Consider the following 18664-nt stretch of genomic DNA (forward strand, 5'->3'; position numbering starts at 1 on the left):
GCCCCGCGCGGATGGAGCGGGCGGGACGCGCGTGCCGAGACTTTTTGTTGTTGCCTTGCCCCCGGCAATCCTGGGCACCTACGTACATCCGAGCTCCATCAACCCACCAGTATCGTGCTTTTGCGCGCTGTGCTTGGCTGATTATCTGCTGGGCGGAAGGGAAAAGCGGGCGGAAAGACGGCACGGCCACGGCACGGCCACGGCAGGGGACGTCATGTAGGAGTACTACTCTACGTAGGGTTGAGACAGACAAGTGTGCCGCGTCGCCGTGTATGTGCACGCATAGGTACGTAGGTACGGATTACCGTAAATAGACTCAGATCTGGATCTCAGCACCAGATGCGGACGCCTGCGTGCAGTCGTATTGAACAATAACGGCGCGTGGGGGTCTGCGTCTGTGTCTGCGTCGTTGATATGCATACATACATACATACATACATACATACACACACTCATACGCATACATACAGCGGCAGCTTAAGCGCCCGCGAATATTGCTAGCAGTTACCTATCACGGGTATGCGGCACGCGGGCTCTTAGCATGTACGTCTTTCAATATCACGAGCAACTACTTACTCCTATGGCCCATGTTTTTTTCTGCGGCCACCGCGTCGAGCGACACTGGCGCCACCACCACCAACAAGCCATGCGCGCCCTTCCAATCCTTCCACTTCTCCCGCTCTCTTTCCTCGCTGCACGGCAAAGACAAAAACCCCAGCAGCACCCAGTGCTCCTTTTGCACCACGAGAACAAACAAGCGATGATGCATGCAGGCCCGCTTACTTTTCCCTAACGCCCCATTTCCATTTCCGTTCCATGCGCCAAAAGCAACCAACCCATCCTCCACAAACCACCTCAGTACCTCCCACTATCCCTATACGACCTGCGCTGCCGCTCGGTTCCTCCACTACCACTGTAGTCTGCCGGCGTACTAATCCGCTTCAGCGGGCTACCGCCCCTCTTCTCCGGGCTGCGCGGGCGGAGATCCACATCGTCGGCGCGCAAAAAGTTCGCCCCAGCCGGCTTGCGCAAAGGCGACGCAGCATGCGCAAACACGCCTAGGCTGCCGCCGTCGCCGCCTGCGCTAGCGTCCGTCGTCGGCCGGAACTGCGGCTGCCGCAGCGGCGTGCCGCCTGTCGTTCGTCGTGCCGCCCCTGCCGCGGGCGAGTTGTGCATCGCCGTCGCCGTCGACGTGTAGCTGTTGGCGACGCGCTTGGGCGTGTTCGTGTAGAACGGGTTGGACATGCCGGCCGTGTTGGCCGCAGCGCGTGCCTGCCGCTCGTCTTGCTGCTGGAGCTGGTTGTCGGGGTCGTACTGCGAGGCGTAGACGGGGTTGGGGTTGGTGCGGAAGCCGCGGTTGATGATCGTCTTGGGCGTGTACGTGTCGACTTCTCGGGCGGCGGGCTTCTTGCCGGAGTCAATGTCTCCCGTCTGGATGCCGACGTCGCGAACCGGCTTGTTGAGGTTCGGGTGCACAAACTTGGTGTCGTACTCGTGCAGGACCTCGCGATGAATCAGCGCTGAGTCCTTGATCTGCTGCGAGTACGACGTTTGCATGAAGCTAAGCTGCACCGTCATGAGAGCCCCGAGAACGATAGCCGTGACGACGGTCACGCTAGGTCGTGGATCCAGAGGCGCAATTGGCAGGAACAGCCAGTATACCAGCACATGGCCTGGGCTGAACAGGCAAAACAGCCGCAGGAACGTTGGCTTCGGGTCCCACACCGACACCTCCCATACGTCACGCGCGGGGTCCGGGTGCGCGCGCGATTGTGCGCTTGTCGCAGCGTATATATTCGAGAGGAAGCGTAGCGGCGAGGACGAGAGGGGAGACGAGTCAACGCGGACGCGGCGTGCCGAGGGCGTGGTGGGGGTCATCTCGACGGGCGTCTCGAACAGACGATAGTGCCGCTTGCTGTGGAAGGTGAAGAAGGCGTTGACGAACGAGATGAACGAGAGCAGGTGGACTACAAAGGAACACTAGAACTGTCAGCTTGCGCATATAGGTCCAGCAAGGTCGACTCACAAGCCATCTGAGCCAGCCGCTTCCCATTCTCGCCGTGTAATCGCCAAACACATCGTCGTTTTCCTCGTATTTTGAGCCTCCAGAGTTTCCTCTTGCGATCATGAAGATCAAGTTGACCACGACGCCAATGATCCATGTCCAATCCTTCAGGGAATCATCCCAGTCGTTTCCGTAAATCTCCTCCGAGAGCCACAGCGCCCAGTCGTATGGGTTGAGGAAGGCTCTGATGCGCTCCATGAGCGGCTTGCGGCGCACGAGAGGCGGCATCGTCGGGGCGGCGAGAAGTAGCGCAGAAGCTGCAGGTGGAGGCGGCGACCGGAAAAATGGTTATTTCAAGTCGCACTTGTGCTATGCGGAGCACTGGGCCGGGGGCATTGTTATGTGAGCAGGTCGGCGCTCAGCTTTGGTGTTTACGTTTGCTGCACGTGATCTCGGAATCCCTGCTGTCGATCTCCGACGCAGCTCCGCATCACCGCCCGGCTGGAACTAGGGTCTCTAGATGCCAGCAGTTTGGACAAGTCTGTTCAGCAAGTTGGCAGGATCGATGTACATCACCAGAGCAGACAATTCAATGGGCTACTCATATAACTAAACACAATACACCCATATCCACTGGCAGTGAAGGGACGGCAAATGTTGAGCCTACGTCTAGGCGATTACGCATTGAAATACCTACTCATTTGGTAATTTGCAAGCTTAATCTGTCATATCATCATTACCGCAATATAAAACCTAAGAATCAAACGCCCGTCTGGTATCGGTTTCGTGAAAGTAATCCACAACACTCCGACCTATCACTCCGGTGCTCGCAAGAACGCATCATGCCGCAAAGACGAGGTGTAAAGCCGCCATCTCAGACAAGGTAAACTCGTCCACTATCTGTGGAACATGACGGTAGCAGTGAGGCAGGTAATCTTAACCTCGTCCTTGGTCAGGACATCAGCCAGGACAGTGTACTTTCCCTGTCGCGTTTCCGTTAGCGAATGTCACCGAAAGATGAGGCGGCAAACTTTGCCCAAGAATGTATGGTGGTGAACATACGGGAGGAATCTGCTTGGGCAGCTCGACGTCCTTGGTCAACGTGAGGTCGCCCTTCTTGAGCGGGCACTCCAGGTTGACCTCCTTGACATACTCGCACAGCGGCGCCTCTTGCTTGATCAAGGTGATCAGGCCGTACTTGACCTGCAGCCTGACCTTTGCGCCCTCCTCGATGTCCTTGTGCAGCGTGCCGTTCGCCTCAATCGACAGCGTCTTGCCAGCTTCGGGGGGGTTGGGCGAAAGGTCGACCTCGTCGATGGTGAGGATGTTGTTGGTCGGGTCCTGGCAGAAGGCCAGAGGGTTGCTGCCCGGGACCTTGAGGTCTTCGGTGATGGCGACCTGCGAGCCACCGGTGATGCCGTTGAGAAAGCCGGCGCTGGTGGACGCGACGCTGACTGCCACGAGGAGAACAGTGCTGAGCTTCATTGTGGCGATGACTGTGCGACTAAGGTGTGCGTTCGTTTGTTATGGCGGGGTTTTGAGTCGGTAGTGAGAAGCTGGTGTGGAGCTGGAAATGGTGAGGATGACGAAGTGTGGCTGAAGCCGAGGCTTAGGCCCATGCACCGCCCTTGGCCCTGCTTGTTACCTGCACGGCGCTCCACCAGCTCCGTGTACACATCACCTCTACGGGCCATGCACCACACCCAGGTCTCAGTGATTCGCCGGTCGAACATGTTGGTGGGAATGCACTGCTCCCTCATGCGGGGTTGCCGCGCCAATATCAAGACCTTGGGAGGCTGGCGGCTTCTCGTGCGACAACATTATCTCTTGAGGTCGAACCTCTGAACTACATACCGCCACGATTTCTGCTACGGCCGATGAATCGGCTGAGCTGGCTAAATTCATACTCATGGGTCTTTGTTGATCCTTTTCTTCATCTGCTATCGGCACGAAGTCTCGAACGACACGACAAGGTCTATTCAAAGACCATTGGTGAACCTACTCCTTCGAGCAAAGGCTAAAGTAAATTTCGAGAGCGACTACCTAGGATTACCACCATGGCACTGCCCTAATCGCTGCTTCTAGATATGGACACGCTGGTATTGTAGGCTTACTCCTTCAGCAAAAGCCCAATCTCAATATCGAGAGTGGAGAGCTTGGTACAGTCCTAATTGCTGCTTCGAGCTCCGGACGTGCTCACGTTGTTCACCTTTTTCTGCAACAGAAAGACATCAAAACATGTCGTCGAGCACGCAATCAAGGAACTGCGCTGTATTGCGCTGCAGAGAAGGGTTTCGCGGATGCCATCGACTTACTGATCGATAGCAAAGCGGGCCCGGATATTGATTGTGGTGAAAATTTGGGTCATGCTCTGGGCGCAGCCGCTGCTTCCAGTCATGTTTTCACCGTTGTCTCCTTGTTGAGAGGCAAGGCTGATCCCAGAACACGAGGCAGCCCCGGTAAAATGCCTTCCACGCCGCGGCAGCAATCGCACACAGAGTTATGTTCGAGCGGTTACTATTGTGGTCTTCGCCATCCGAGCCTCTTAAGCCGACCGAACGAGGCGGCAGATAGAGCAGTCTTTTCCATGCTGCGGGTCACGGAGCGAACCCGGATATAGTGCAGGTGCTTCGTGATGGCAAAGCCTTGACCGATTTGTCAAAGGGGCTACAAGGAAGTTCAAGCAGGATTTCACGGAAAACTAAGCATGTGTTTGTACACACATCTCGTTTTGTGGTAGTTGCTGGATGTTGTCATGCTAAATTTGGCTGGTTGAGTGGTTCGGTGTTCGTCCTGGCTTGGCTAATCGGCTTTGGGCCACGTTACACACTGCTTTCTGTGAAGGTGAGTTGTTGCCTCTGTTGAAGTGTCGGGTTCCGACTCATTGCAGGTCGAATGACCGCTCTTTGGGGCTGATTATGCATCAATAGGCCGATTCTGCCTTCCGAGACTGAAGCCGCGTCCTCGAGCTGAGGTTGCCTTCTTGTGGTGGAGCCTTGTGTCCGTAGTGTGACATAGTCGGGTAGGCGGTCGGCCGGTTGCTGTACACAAGATTAACACTTGTCCAGGATAATTCGCCTGCACTTACCATCCACACCACCTCAAGCTAACGTTTAGGCAAACAAATTCAGCAGTATAACATGTTATAAGGACACAAAAGCAGAAAAGCATCTTAGTTAGGCTTTCTAAGAGGGGTAAGTTGTTCGGAGCCTTCTCTTTTCATTGTGAAGACATTACTGATAGTAGACCAAGGCTCATATTCGTGCTACACGGCAACGGCGGTGTAGTGTATGCTTACAAACCCTCTACTCATGCCATTGGGATTGCCCTAATACGCACCTCTACATTTTGGGATCTATTTCAGCTGGCGTCTACTCAGCTGGATCCACAACGCTTACGATCGGCTGTCGTATTAACTGTGCAGAACATGCCGGCTAATTCCACCTGCTCAAAGAGGTGGAAAGAGTGGGGAGACGACAGGGGGTTTTACTGCATATCTAACTTTCGGTAAAGATCGGCAATGCAGGTACCCTGGTACCGATGTAGAGTATCGCCGCACCAGTCGCAATGCAACAACAATATGTATGTAAGACAATATTGCAGCATTCTGACCCCGCACTGATCATTTTCACCATTCGAAAGATTTCCGTAGCGCACTATGTCCCGCACTATGTCCCTACAAAACTCCAGTATCTCTCTCAGCTTAGCCGTCTCACCAACCAATTTACCTTCGTCTCCAGTGCGTTTCTACTAAAAGCCATGCAAGATGAGTTCGGAGTAAGTGCACCTTCAAAATTTGTAAAACAATTTTAAGAACTAATTCCATGTTGTACTCTAGAGGTCAGCTCTTACCTCTTGATAATGCTACCATTGAATCTGAGCCATCTCTTCGGTCCGAAGTACCCCTTCTCAATCCATCTGCCAAGTGCTCCCCTCGGGCATCTCAAGAAGAAATGGGGTCGAGGAGCATCACTCCAAACCCTTCCGACGATACCGCTACTCTTTTTCGAATAAGCCCTTACATTGAATCGTCAAATCCATCGTCGGAGAAGCACTGTGCTTCTCAGATAAGAACCATTCAAGGGGCATGGAAATGGCTGCAAATCCGACTACCCAAAAGTTGGCGTACTGGTCTCATATTAGGCGCAGTACTATCCTCAAGCGTCTTGATCGCCAATATCGTTGTCGCCATTGTCGCAAGCAACATAGTACGCCGGGAGACGGGTAGTGGCTTGGGGATAGCCAAAGTACGCAAGGGGCGTTGCGCGAATCTCGAACGCATCGAGCTCGGTATCCATCTGGCTATCAATGCTATCAGTACGTTGCTGCTCGGGGCAAGTAATTACTGTATGCAGTGTCTAGTTGCGCCCACCCGAGCGGATGTAGACAGAGCTCACAAGAAAGGTGAATGGCTCGACGTTGGGGTGCCAAGCCTAAGGAACTTTCGCTTCATTGCTCCAATGAAGCTGGTTTTCTGGCTCTCGCTCGGTTTATCTTCCATTCCCCTGCATTTATTGTAACTCTTGCCGTGCTGTTTAAAAGTATAATCATTCGCTAACCTGGTTCAGTTACAATTCAACGTTCTTTACTTCACTAAAGAACCACCCCTACGACATTTACATTGCTTCTGAAAATTTTACAAAAGGATCTTGGTTCAGTGATGTATCCGTCGGGCACGAACCTTACCGAGTTCAGGCCGCGATTAATGGATCTAAACAGTTAGAGAGCGACTCTTATTTTGAGCGGCTCGAAAACCCGGATTGCATCGAAGAATATGCCAAAGTACCGCAGCTCGACCGGAAAACAGTAGTGCTGATCTCTAATAACTCAGCAAGCAATAATAACTACCTTTGGAAACACACCATCCCAAAGGACCTTAAATATACTGCTCTGCACGCGTGGGATTTTAACTCATCCTTGTATGCTATGTCGCATATGGATGTCATGTTGACACCAAAACACGGAGAGACCTTGAACTGGTTTTCTTGGATCTGCTCCCAAGACAGCCAATACGAAAAAGGTTCAAACTATAGCTCAACGCTATGCAGCGATGGAGCTTGGAAGAAAGTAAGATCAAATGCGACGGATTGGACCGTTTGGGGATTTAAGGTCGAGTATTGTCTTAGTGAAAAGACTAAAGACGAGTGCACTTTGCACGTTGCAACAAGCCTTTTAGTCGTCGTCATTGTCTTCAATGCTGTTGTAAGCTCTTTCCATTTTAACCCCAAATATTTATTGACCCAGCTAACATTGGCTCTTGGGCCTTTCAGAAATTACTCATCATTACATTCGTCGCATGGCGAATGACAAACAAGCCACTAATCACAATCGGCGACGCGGCATCTTCGTTTATCTCTGACCCTGATATGACAACACATGGATTATGTCTGTTCGCCAAAGCAGATGTTTCCGATCAAACTTCAAGCTTCAAGAGATATGTGCTTAACTGGTCACCCGGTCCTATGCCGTATGAGGAAAGAAATAAAAGACGAGCTAAAGCCGTTAGCAAATCGCGATGGAAAAACACCATCATTTTGTGAGTATCCACATCCTTTACCCCTAATGTTATGTCTTTTGGGCCCAAATTTTGGGCCCTAACTGTTTTCTCTAAGAGAGTCCAGTTGAGACGGGGTAATTCGAGATTCGGCTCTTAGGAAGCTTAGGGAACCATCTTTTATTTGTGACTTTTTTTAATTTTAAGGATACGAACAACTTTCTTACAAAAATGCAGGATTTTCATTAGCATAAGCGCTATCCTCTGGTTTTACGGCTTTGCTGTGCAAAGCTTGAAATCAAAATACGGCAGAGATGATGCAAAACTCATATTGGACCTTGGAATTGGCACAGTGAGCCCGTATACACTTATATCGGGTTGGAATATGCCTTCATCTGGCGAAAATGCCGTTGTGGCCACGGTCTTGGTTACCAATTTACCTCAAGCTCTGCTTTCTATTCTTTATGTCCTTGTCAACAGCATTTTTACTAACTTCTCTATAACTGAGGAGTGGTCTCGGTACACTCGTAAGCTTCGTGCTCTACGCGTTTCTGAGCCTCGCGGAGCTCAACGCTCCACATACTTCCTTCAGCTACCATACCGGCTGGGCATCCCAGCTATGATTTTCTCGGCCTTTCTCCACTGGATTATCTCACAGAGTATATTCGTCGTGATGGTAGATAGTGAGACTTTACTTAGTTCTTCCAGTGCCATTACCTGTGGCTACTCACCGCTTGGCATGATTCTTACTGTTGTAGCGATACTTGTGCTTGTAACGTTCGTGGTGGGGTTGGGCATTCGCACGCTCAAGCCAGGAATACCAATGGCTGGCAGTTGCAGCGCAGCTATCTCTGCGGCTTGTCACGCTCCCGAGGGAACGTCGGAGTGTCTGCCAGTCAACTGGGGGGTGATTCCAGGCGAAGAAACAGAAACGGAAGATCATGGGAAGGTGGGACATTGTGCATTCTCAAACGGACCAGTGGAAGCTCCTGTCGAAGGACGACTGTATGCCTGAGAGCCAAATGTTGTATTGGAGAGCTGGTGGAAACGACGCATTTTTGGTTCCTTTTTCTTTTTTGCTTTTCACATGATCCATCATTGGCTCCTCTATTTCCTTTAAAAAGAGACTGCTTGTGCTCAATTTGCACTGCCTTCCATGCTCAGGTTCGTGATAAAAATTTGGTTTACGCGATGGGGGATTTCACACTAACTTTGTCCCCATAATGCCCCCATTGTGACACATTGCCTATTCTCCGATGACTGAAAGATTTCGCTTGTGGTGGCTGGATTTCTTTAGCAGTACTTCTTCAAAGGATCCCCCTATACCGAGCATGACTCAGGAAATGAGTATCCGTACCGGCGAGACATATAGACAAGACCAGTTTCCAAGATTCAAGCATGTGAGCTCCAGATGCGACGAAGAATCCGGTGTAGAATGAAAATGAGAGACAGTACTGAAGACCCGCCACTTTTGTCGTTGGAATTTCGTCTCGCGATCAGCGGTAACACCTAATCGGCACCACTTAAGATCGGCTTCAGGGGTTTCAGTAGCTTCCTTTCCAACGGCGGACATTGCAGAAGTTGGGAGACAGACGCGTCCCCGCGATCTCGCGGCTTGCCGGACTACCGAGCTACCCCGCATTCTAAATACAGCACAGCCAACTTTACCATATTGAGCCTAGTATAATCTTAGACGATCCCTTATTCCAACTTTACGTGAGCACTCTGAACCTAGTGGATCACAAACATGGACATTTCGGAAGCGACGAATGCATTTGCTGGCTAAGACAATCGAATTAATACTGAAAAAACGACTCCATAACCAACGAGTACGAATTCGACTGAGTGGTTTACAGCCTGTCGCGGACTCCTGATGGAAATTGTCTTCTTACTGAGCCGATTGGTTCCATCTTCGCCTGGAGAAGGATTGTGCAAAATACCACTCGTCTCCATCTTTAAGTTCCTTTGCGTAAGATCACGCGGGTTGTCAGCCGCATGAATCATGAAGATGGGGGCCAAATGCCGATGGAGCCCGATCTGCCTACGTGATTGCTGGTCGATAAAAGCCGCGGGATGTTATCTGGCATGATAGCATAGCCACAGACCCACAGCTCAATTCTGCACTGAATTTTCTGCATGCTGATTTCAGTCGACAAATCTAGCTATACACATCAAGCCTCTGCGAGGCGCAGCAGTAAGGTCATCCACATTGGCATCAGACTTAAGGCTGACGGGTAATGTGGCTGGAAAGCGACGGATCCAATGGTTCCATTAGCGCCAAGTAGCTTTCCGCGGCCGATAGTACGTGGTGCCTACTGGGGTAGGTAAGTCGGAGTGGGACGAAGCTGTTGTGGAGTAGAAGGAAAATGTTGCCACAAAAAACTCAGATTTCCGTTTTGTGTTGACAACCAATTACGACTCATTATAGACGCAAGCACAGACATTGAGTCCCACTTTGTTGCAGCATAAGCGCGTTGAATTTCACTCAGATGCGCTTACACCCTGGAACTTTCCCCCCAGACTCCACTCCACAGTGCTTGCCAGGTGGCTGTGATGCTAAGGACTGGTGACCTGGCATTTTGCTCAGCCTCCAGGCAGCAGTTGCCTAATCCCGAAGGGAACAGCGTTGAGCCGCATGCTTATCACGGAATAAGCGGATCCGCAGTGGTTTCTAGCTAACCTTACTCCGAGCCTCAGGTTTATAACTTGGCCTACTGTCCACCCTCGAAATATCATTCTGGCCAACTTTAATCGTTCGAGCTGCTTCACTTCCCAGATCGGGAAGTTAAAGTCCTTGAATATGTCTCGTTATCTTTTTCTTCTTCAGCTTCTCCCCGTTGTGAGTTATGCTGCCCCGGTTCTGAACGCAACCCACGGCAAGATTCAATGGGGACCTTGCGCTGAAGACCTCACGGCACTCGACGATACTCTGCCTATTATGTGCGGTAACCTCTCCGTTCCACTTGACTATTCGGTATCAAATTCCAGTAAAACACTCAAACTCGAGCTGGTTAAGCTTCCGGCCCAAAGCAAGACTTCCAGCGGAAGTATTCTACTGAATTTCGGTGGCCCGGGGGAAGCTTCTGACGAAAACTTCGTCGGATTGGCTCCAAAGCTACAATTGTAAGCTGAAGCTGAAGCTTTTTTGAGTACATATTATAGACTGACCAGACATGTAGTATGACTGGCGGACACCACGACCTCATAACGTTCAATCCTCGGTAAGCAGTGTATAGTAAGAAGCCTATATACTCCAAGTATCTAACGTTTTTGTACACACAGAGGAACAGGCAAAACTCTTACATTTTCCTGCTATGAGGACCCAAGTGATGGCTACGTTGCCGCTGGTCCACTCAAGGCCGGGAATTCCTCTGATACAGCACCTGGAGAGATTTGGGCCAGTGCTAGCGTCTTTGCCGATGATTGCCGCGCTGAAGCAGAAGAGATTGGAAGCCTTATCGGAACATCCTTCGTCGCGAGGGATATGATGGAAATCGTCAATGCCCTCGGCGAGAACGGGTTAAAATACTGGGGTAGGTTGATTGTATCCTTGTGTTTTTCAGAAGAGCTAACAAGTTCTTTAGGCTTCTCTTACGGCACCCTACTAGGCGCAACTGTTGCTGCCATGTTCCCAGACCGGATGGACAAAATAGTTTTGGATGGAGTCGTTAACTGGCACGAATATTGGGACTCTTAGTGAGTGACCTCGGTTTGAAGTACACCGCTAAAATACTGACATTATTCTTCCCTATAGCAACCTGGAAATGCTTACAGATGCGGATAAAACCTTCAGAAGCCTCCTGGATGGATGTATCGCAGTAGGCGAAGACTGTGCCCTCGTTAAAGGACGCCCCAATGTAACCGCCGTCGAACTGGAAGAATCCATTTTCGACTTTCTCGAGGATTTGAAATATTCCCCAATCGCTCACAACGGACAAATACTCGATTATACCACGGCAAAGTTTTTTCTGTTCAATACTCTCTACAAACCCATTCAGTGGCCTGAAATAACAACAATCCTCAACGAAATCATTAGGGGAGACGTTTCGTATGTCTTGGACATACTTATTCCGAAATCAAAATCCTCGACGGTCAGCTCATTTTCTAGCTCTGATGCTCTTCATGGTATCCAATTAGGCGACAGTAAAGCACGGACGTCTGATCTAACCGATATTGGTCCCGCGCTCACCCAACTGGCCGATTTGAGCAAACTGGCCGGCGACCTGCTGTTCTTTAGGACCATGGCTACCGCGCAGTGGCAGATGGCCGCAAGTGAGCGCTACAGGGGCGACTACCACGTCAAGACGAAGAACCCAGTCCTTTTCATCGGGAACACTTTTGATCCCGTTACGCCGCTTGTTTCGGCGCACAATGTCAGCTCTGACTTTGAGGGCAGTGTCGTCCTGGAGCACAACGGTCACGGAGTAAGTTTTGGACTGACCATTCTATTGCACCAGAAGCTAATGTGTTGGCAGCACACCTCTATGGGACAGGAGTCACTCTGTACAGTCAAAGCAATTCAGGCGTACTTCTTGAATGGCACGCTGCCCAAGCCGGGTTCGGTGTGTGAAGTGGATATTCCGCTGTGGTCGAATCTGACTTGGATCGATCTTTTGGAATAGTGTTTGGGTGGCAGAAAAAGGGTAGCATTTGTTGCATTCAAGTGCACACCTTCGTTTAATGATGATTGATGACTACAGCAAGGTTAGGCTTGCTAAAATGAATTGAAAGTATGGAATATAAGGGTTTAACTCATCGAAATACACGCTGACCTCTATTGTCCATGTCAACATGAAGTTAGGACCGACTACAGCGTTTGAGCTGGTCAGGCTTTAGATTCTGGTTCGGCAGTAATTTTTGGGAGCGCATAATCTACTTACACGTTAGCAAATACCTTTGCATCTTTTTACGAGGTTAGGCTGGGAAATAGCTTATAGTGGGTGCAAGCCCTACGTACGAAAACAAGGGTATTTTTTATAAAAGATTGAAGACGTGACGGTGGATAGACTAAGAAGGAACTTTTAGCTATACGGGTACAATTGCCTGGGATTGGTAAGCATACCCATGCCAAATTGGAAAGTAGAGACCGGACCATCAAGTTTTTAATTGAGAAATAAGGGATGAACAGGTTCTAGCTCCCGCTATCTTTGTACCCATTGAACCTTGTTCGGACCAGCAACAACCATATGTAAAGACATAAGCAGTGAGCACTCCAGTTGCATTAGAGAACTACATGCTATGCTACCTAATAGTGCTATCGTAGTGCACTACTATTGCCGGCTCACTAGAACAAACCAGGCCCTTCGGACTTCTCTTTGAAGAGTCAAGACCAAATATCTCTTTGACTGCCGAGATTGTTAACCAATAGCTCAACCGCTTAGCTCTGTGTTCAGGACGACGAAGCTCGGCTCTTGATCCAAATCCATTCCAGTGTCAGGTTCAACCACAGGCGACTGTAGGCGCTTGATGTCGCTATCATGCTTGCCGACCACTTCCTTGAGCTTTTCGATTTCTTGAATGAGCTTGTCCACTGCAACCTGCCTTGCCTCAGTTTCCTCGATCAACTTGTCACGGCAAGTTGCGTGCTCTGCCTGATCCTTGTAGGTCTTCAGTTGTTTCTCAAGATCAAGGATACGCATCTGCAGCTTGTGTCCCTTCATGGATGCATCGTCACCGGCCTTGATAGACAGCTTCTCGATGTTCTTGTAAGCTTCAACAACCTTTTCCAACCTCTTGATGTCGTCCTTGGCCTCCTGAAGAGCCTTGTCTTTGGCCTTGAGCTCATTCTCCATCTTAAGAAACTTCTTGTCATCACCACGTTGATCGGCCGTGCTTGAACCATGGAGGCGCGTCGAGGGTAAACCCGTCATGGGTGTGGTGCGCAGAATTAAACTAGGCTTCTTAACCTTTTCCAGCTCGGCATTCGGATTCTCAGTTTCAACGAGCCTCTGCTCAGTGCTCCGAGTGCGGTCTGAAAACTTGGGAGGTACATGGTCGGTCATAGTGTTGCGGTTCTTCTCTTTCGCGAGATCGGTTGTCACCTGGGCCTTGAGGCGAGGGTAAGGCACCAATGCCTTGGGGTTCTTCTTGACATCGGGAGTTTTAGCGAGGTTGGAGTCAATAAGTCCCGAACGCTCCGCGAAGGTGATGCGAGGGTAAGTCGTCGTTGTCTTGCGAATCTTGTCTTCAGTGATGTCGGAGTAGGTCTTCGTGAGTTCATCTGCAAAGGTAGGGCGCTTCAGCTTGGCCATGAAGGGTGTCGCGGAATCCCCAGCGACTTTGCGGTCGGCTTTCGCATCGGCGTCAGCCTTCTGGCTAGTAGTGCGATGAGGTGGATCGGCCATAGCGAAGTCAGCGAACGGGTTGCTTGTCGGTCGGTTGTTGTTGAATTTCGTTGGGTGTTGTGCAGAAGGAAAGGATGGGGTGGGTATTTATGAACGATGGAACCTGTGTGGGAGGGATGACGTAGATGTTAGTTTAAAACAAAGCATGGGTATGCAGAGTGAAGCATTAAAAGGAACATTTTGTGTGAAGGATGACATGATATGGCACATCTCCGATTGCACGTCCAACAAGGAAACATGAGCACAACAATAGTATTAATTGATTTATAGACTATCTCTTCTGCAGCAGCATGAAGTAAAGCGGAAGTAGCACAGACGACAAGGCTACAGGCTCGACACCGTGGAAGCGCTGAGGAGCCGACTTCACCCACCACGACCCCGATCCAACATTTTGTCAAGCGCCAACTTGCACAAGGTGACTCCAGGCATCTATCAATTATTCAGGTCTTCTGTTCCACGAAGTACCAGTGTTTTCCACGAAAAGATAAAGCACATTCCGCCACTCCGATGCAAACATGTCAGCTCCGTGTGTCTCTACGGACAAACCCTCCAGCTCCAACAAAGACACCATGAACACCACCGTTGAAAGTCCCAACAAGGCATCCTCAATTTCACTTAAAACCGGCAATTCTGAACCCTCCACCCTCAATAAGAGCTCCAGCAAAGACATGTCCGATTCCATAATCTTCACTTCCAGTTCCGACAAGACGAAAAGCTTTCCCAAATCCACCTTCGGTAAAATTCTCCAGCAACTGCAAACCCGTCCCTAATCCATTATCCCTAACCCTGTCTTCGGCGACGGTGGTCCCGAAGGTCTATATCGTGGCATAAAGATCCAAGAGGAAATCGACCGTTTGAAAGAAGAATGGGCGGAAGAGTGCAGACGCACGGCCGTGGACAGAGAGGTCGATGACCATACCGATTTCGGGAACGACTGCCGTTGGCAATGCCCAGTTGCATCATTAGCAAAGCCAGATACTCCATAAGGAATAGTGGTGACTCATCCAAAAGCACTGAGTTAAGAACCAAAAGTTGTTTCTCGGTTGACGGTGGATGGCTTGACGATGTTCCCTGTGGACATGCCATCAATCATCTTTAAATTGCAAAGACAGTCTTTCACAAACAGCAAAGAATATCTATACGACAGGCGGTATAGTTATTGCAACAAGCTGGTTGAAAATGCGTGATATAGCGCCTCGATGCGCGTCGCGTCGTACGCCTTCCCCAACTACCGCGGATGAACGCTATCCTCCCTTCAGCGAACCCCGCAAATATCAGAAGCCCATTTAATTCCAAGTTAGTTACTTGCAATGTCTTCATTGTCCCTACTGCAAGCGCCAACAGATGCAAAGAAATTCTCAAAATCCATGGTGGCTAGACACAACCCCGCTGCTACCTGGAGGTGAGATTTTGGGAAATCCAAAACATTGGACTCCGCTAACTGGAAACGCAGTGCAGTAGAATCGTAGAGGAGAGTAGCGTATTAAACATCACCGAAATGAGCCACCGCCTCAGACCCACAAGGTATAATATGCCTGTCCCGTCAACGGCTGACCATCCGCACTCCGCCGGCAAAAAGCAATCCCTGACTTATCCACGCCCAGCCAACATTAAATGCTTCCTCAAGTTGACCCGGACCTTTATATCCCCTACCTGAGAATGCCTGCGCTCCAGGGTTCACGTGTCTGTGACAAGCACCAACGTTAAAGGGAAATACAAGGGAGAAGTCTGTGGGGTTTTGGGACTTGGGAGCAAGCAGACACGAAAACTTGAACGATGTCTCAGCCTCATGTTGCATAAATCCGACGCCAAATGATTTTTTGCAGCTTGCGCGACCGGTCACAGTCTTGCAGAGCTCGTAGCTTCCTGAAATGCAATCTGCAGTCTGAAAGGTTCAGTGGCCTAACAGCCCACTTTTTTGGCATGAGCTGGGAGCAGGATCTGAAACACTGCCTTGTATTACAGTGCTTGCTCCGGTTGGACGGCTGTATGCACCTTCCCGCTCGCTGCCCAAGGCGTTTTTTGTCCGCTTTCATGCCAAATTTACGCATTTCACAGCATTTAGAGATAAAACATCAACTTTAGAGGGAAATGGATTCGCCGTTACCTGACCCTGGCCTTGCGGCTGTAACCCATGCTTGAGATGCTATTATCGTCGCGGTCGAAAGAAAAGCAATCGGATACAGCAGACCGGACGTAGAAGGCTGATCAACACTAGCGTTTGTGATCCAGCCACATAAGAGGCACTGTTAAGGCAGAATGCTTTTAGAAGAACACTTTGTAATTAGGCAATCAGGCAAACAGGGCAGCTTGACAACGCACCCATTTATTCCGGGAAATGCAGTGCATGTACGACAGAGCTTGCGTTGTCGTGGCGCAGCATGCGCAACTCGGGACGGGCCGTGCGACTAACGTTTGTGAGCGATATGGGTTCACAGGTGCAACCACACTACATTTCAGGCTCCGCAAGAATAGAACACCATGTTTTGGACCCCAAGGAGTTGTAAGATTCTGAGTGACGCGGAATCGAGGCTGTGCTGGGGGTTCATCTAATGTAGAGGTTAAGTTTGTCTGGAAGGCTTTGCTGTCGACAACATAAAAACCCGTGCTTCGAACCAGCCTTCGTAGTCAAACATCCATCCAACTGAGGAATCTACTCTCAATCAAACATTGAACCTCATCAAAGATGAAGAGCCCTACGGTTCTATTCACTATCGCACTCTTCGCCGGCATCGCCGCCTCCTTTCCCGTGGCGGTAGTAGCGATTACTACGGAAGAGGCAGCGGAAAACTCAGCGTCTCCTCTCTCCGTTAAGGATGGATTACTGCCATCAACTGAGACTGCGGAATCACCATCGTGGCCTCAGAAACTATCTCCAACTCCAATGGCAGCAGATGAAATTATTGAAACTCCGAAATCTCGCGCTCATAATGTGTCCGTTCTTCCTACTCGGAAACTAGGTTATTTCTGCTAACATTAGTAGCGGAACCGCATTGCCACCTCTTGGAACAATTCCCGATGAAGTACAGCCAGACGGCCACATCATCCAGCACCATGGGAAGGGCCATGAGAAGCGCCGTGGTCAAGACCAGCCAAAAAGGCAACATACCAAGACAACCATTGCCTTGGAGTAATGGATGGTTAGTTCATTCTTACGTATGCGTTTTCAAGGATATATACTAATAAGCTGCGATTATAGCTGTTATACAGATTTAGTCTTGAGGGGCAGTTTCGGTCGTGGCAGTTAACTTAAGAATTCTGATATTTCCACGAGAATATTCCAAAATGCAGTAACCAAACTTTCCATTCCAAATGATAGCTTCAACAGAAGCTTAGGTCGATTTTCTTAGCCTAGACGAATGAGCTGGCGACTTATGGTCTTTGAATTTGTCCAATACAAGGTTTGGTCAAATTGATTAAACTAGAGAACGTCAAGATATTTTAGCATTAACATTCATTTTTTGAGACCTCTAGTAATTAAAAAGGTCATGCCACGTGCTACTTGTTGAACTGCAGCTTTGGTGGGTAATGTGCAGGGAACACCCTCGATTTTCTCCAGATCAATTCCCAGTTCTGCCGCAAACACTCATCCTTCTCTGGATTGGCTGGAAGCGGGGCGTCCACATCTAGGCGTGCATAGAAGGCGGTAAGGACAGCCGTGATTGCGATGTTCACAACACCTCTGAACCGTTCATTACGGTGCTCCAGTGACGGCTTGGTGGCGTCAAACTTGGGGTCAGCAGCGCGGACCCAGCCGCGGTTAGGCAGCGTGCAGCCGATAACCGAGGCTATAGCGTCGGCATCAGCGTAGAGGAAGGCATCGCGGCGGAGGCCTTGCTTGATTTTCTGAGCTCCTTGTTCTTCTACGTCATCCTGGGCGGATGGACGACACATATTGCTGAAGCGGTCCCGCAACTGAGACAAAGTAGCCTCGGCTAGTGCTTCATCTTCAAGGTACTGCAGCATCCGAGTGCGGCGAATACGCGCCGAGAAAGGAACACATAGAAGAGAAATTTCGATAACTTCAGTGAACGTCTCCTTGAACTGCTTCCATTTTTTATCGTCACCGAAAGAGGTGCGGAACAGGACAAACCCCCATCTAGGCAGAAGTTGCGCCTCAAAGACCCAGGGAATGGCCTGTGTATGTTGGATGTTACGCCGGTCATCGCCCGTAAGCCGTAACGTTGCTTCGCCTTCGGCTTTGGAGGCCAGTGTCATTTGATGGTAAGCTTTCCTGGCTGCAGTACGTTCAAGCTCGCTTCCCGCGATCTTTTCAGCTTCATTCCTAGTGCCAATTAAGTCGACATTCTTCTATTGGGGAATGCGCGGCGGGGATAATTATCTCCTTTCATGCTCATCCTCAGTCTGATATCTTTTCCACGTCAAATAGCTATAATCGTCATGAGGGAATACATCCTTACGGATAGGCGGATAGTTTACGCCGTGAGCTACCAATCGAGCTTCATCGTCGGTTAGGTCGTCAGGCTGAGAGATAGCTTTTTGCACCAATTCCTCCCACGAAAGCCCACAAATATTTCGACAAACCTGATCCTCTTCTCCAGCAGGCAGACGATCCAAGATGCGGCGACGATCTCCATCTGTAAGACTTTCTGGGTGTTTGACGGCTTTCACATGAAGGGAAAGGATTTCTTGAGAAGGCCTTTCTGGAGGTGGCGGTTCCGGAAGTTGAGAAAGTGGGATTCCCCACATCTTAAGCTCGCCAACTGGCTGAAACATCTTGAGGTCTAGGAGGACGGGTGAAATGTGGTGGAAACGTGGAGAAGTGTGTGAGGTTGAAGTGCGGCACAGATTGTGCGTCGC

At 50.0% G+C, this 18664-nt stretch overlaps 8 protein-coding genes across 8 annotated transcripts; 3 read left to right on the forward strand and 5 right to left on the reverse strand.

Moving 5' to 3' along the window:
• Positions 1-543: 543 nt before the first annotated feature.
• Positions 544-2397, reverse strand: K452DRAFT_316365 (uncharacterized protein). Its single transcript, XM_033543959.1, has 2 exons — positions 2027-2397; positions 544-1980 (listed from the first exon to the last, which is right to left on the reverse strand). Exons 1-2 carry the CDS (start codon positions 2291-2293, stop codon positions 856-858), a joined length of 1392 nt encoding a protein of 463 aa, XP_033401006.1. The 5' UTR covers positions 2294-2397; the 3' UTR covers positions 544-855.
• Positions 2398-2649: 252 nt separating this feature from the next.
• Positions 2650-3570, reverse strand: K452DRAFT_266090 (uncharacterized protein). Its single transcript, XM_033538776.1, has 2 exons — positions 3068-3570; positions 2650-2988 (listed from the first exon to the last, which is right to left on the reverse strand). The coding sequence occupies exons 1-2, from the start codon at positions 3488-3490 to the stop codon at positions 2902-2904; spliced, it is 510 nt and encodes a 169-aa protein (XP_033401007.1). The 5' UTR covers positions 3491-3570; the 3' UTR covers positions 2650-2901.
• A 2152-nt stretch (positions 3571-5722) lies between these two features.
• Positions 5723-8647, forward strand: K452DRAFT_266093 (uncharacterized protein). The gene is made up of 6 exons (XM_033538777.1): positions 5723-5782; positions 5844-6521; positions 6574-6951; positions 7054-7207; positions 7276-7541; positions 7707-8647. The coding sequence occupies exons 1-6, from the start codon at positions 5772-5774 to the stop codon at positions 8512-8514; spliced, it is 2295 nt and encodes a 764-aa protein (XP_033401008.1). The 5' UTR covers positions 5723-5771; the 3' UTR covers positions 8515-8647.
• A 1592-nt stretch (positions 8648-10239) lies between these two features.
• On the forward strand, positions 10240-12243 carry K452DRAFT_316367 (uncharacterized protein). The gene is made up of 6 exons (XM_033543960.1): positions 10240-10622; positions 10679-10720; positions 10782-11032; positions 11084-11195; positions 11254-11923; positions 11975-12243. The coding sequence occupies exons 1-6, from the start codon at positions 10300-10302 to the stop codon at positions 12119-12121; spliced, it is 1545 nt and encodes a 514-aa protein (XP_033401009.1). The 5' UTR covers positions 10240-10299; the 3' UTR covers positions 12122-12243.
• A 625-nt stretch (positions 12244-12868) lies between these two features.
• Positions 12869-13843, reverse strand: K452DRAFT_306200 (uncharacterized protein; the record flags this gene model as incomplete). Its single annotated transcript, XM_033542967.1, has 1 exon — positions 12869-13843. The coding sequence occupies one exon, from the start codon at positions 13841-13843 to the stop codon at positions 12869-12871; it is 975 nt and encodes a 324-aa protein (XP_033401010.1).
• A 2686-nt stretch (positions 13844-16529) lies between these two features.
• On the forward strand, positions 16530-16977 carry K452DRAFT_306201 (uncharacterized protein; the record flags this gene model as incomplete). The annotated part of the gene is made up of 2 exons (XM_033542968.1): positions 16530-16775; positions 16804-16977. The coding sequence occupies 2 exons, from the start codon at positions 16530-16532 to the stop codon at positions 16975-16977; spliced, it is 420 nt and encodes a 139-aa protein (XP_033401011.1).
• Positions 16978-17295: 318 nt separating this feature from the next.
• Positions 17296-18420, reverse strand: K452DRAFT_343942 (uncharacterized protein). The gene has a single exon (XM_033545415.1). It carries the CDS (start codon positions 18059-18061, stop codon positions 17342-17344), a length of 720 nt encoding a protein of 239 aa, XP_033401012.1. The 5' UTR covers positions 18062-18420; the 3' UTR covers positions 17296-17341.
• On the reverse strand, positions 18182-18580 carry K452DRAFT_306203 (uncharacterized protein; the record flags this gene model as incomplete). Its single annotated transcript, XM_033542969.1, has 1 exon — positions 18182-18580. One exon carries the CDS (start codon positions 18578-18580, stop codon positions 18182-18184), a length of 399 nt encoding a protein of 132 aa, XP_033401013.1.
• Positions 18581-18664: the final 84 nt, after the last annotated feature.

The sequence above is a fragment of the Aplosporella prunicola genome, assembly GCF_010093885.1.
Source record: "Aplosporella prunicola CBS 121167 unplaced genomic scaffold K452scaffold_5, whole genome shotgun sequence".
NCBI classification, from domain to species: Eukaryota; Fungi; Ascomycota; class Dothideomycetes; order Botryosphaeriales; family Aplosporellaceae; genus Aplosporella; species Aplosporella prunicola.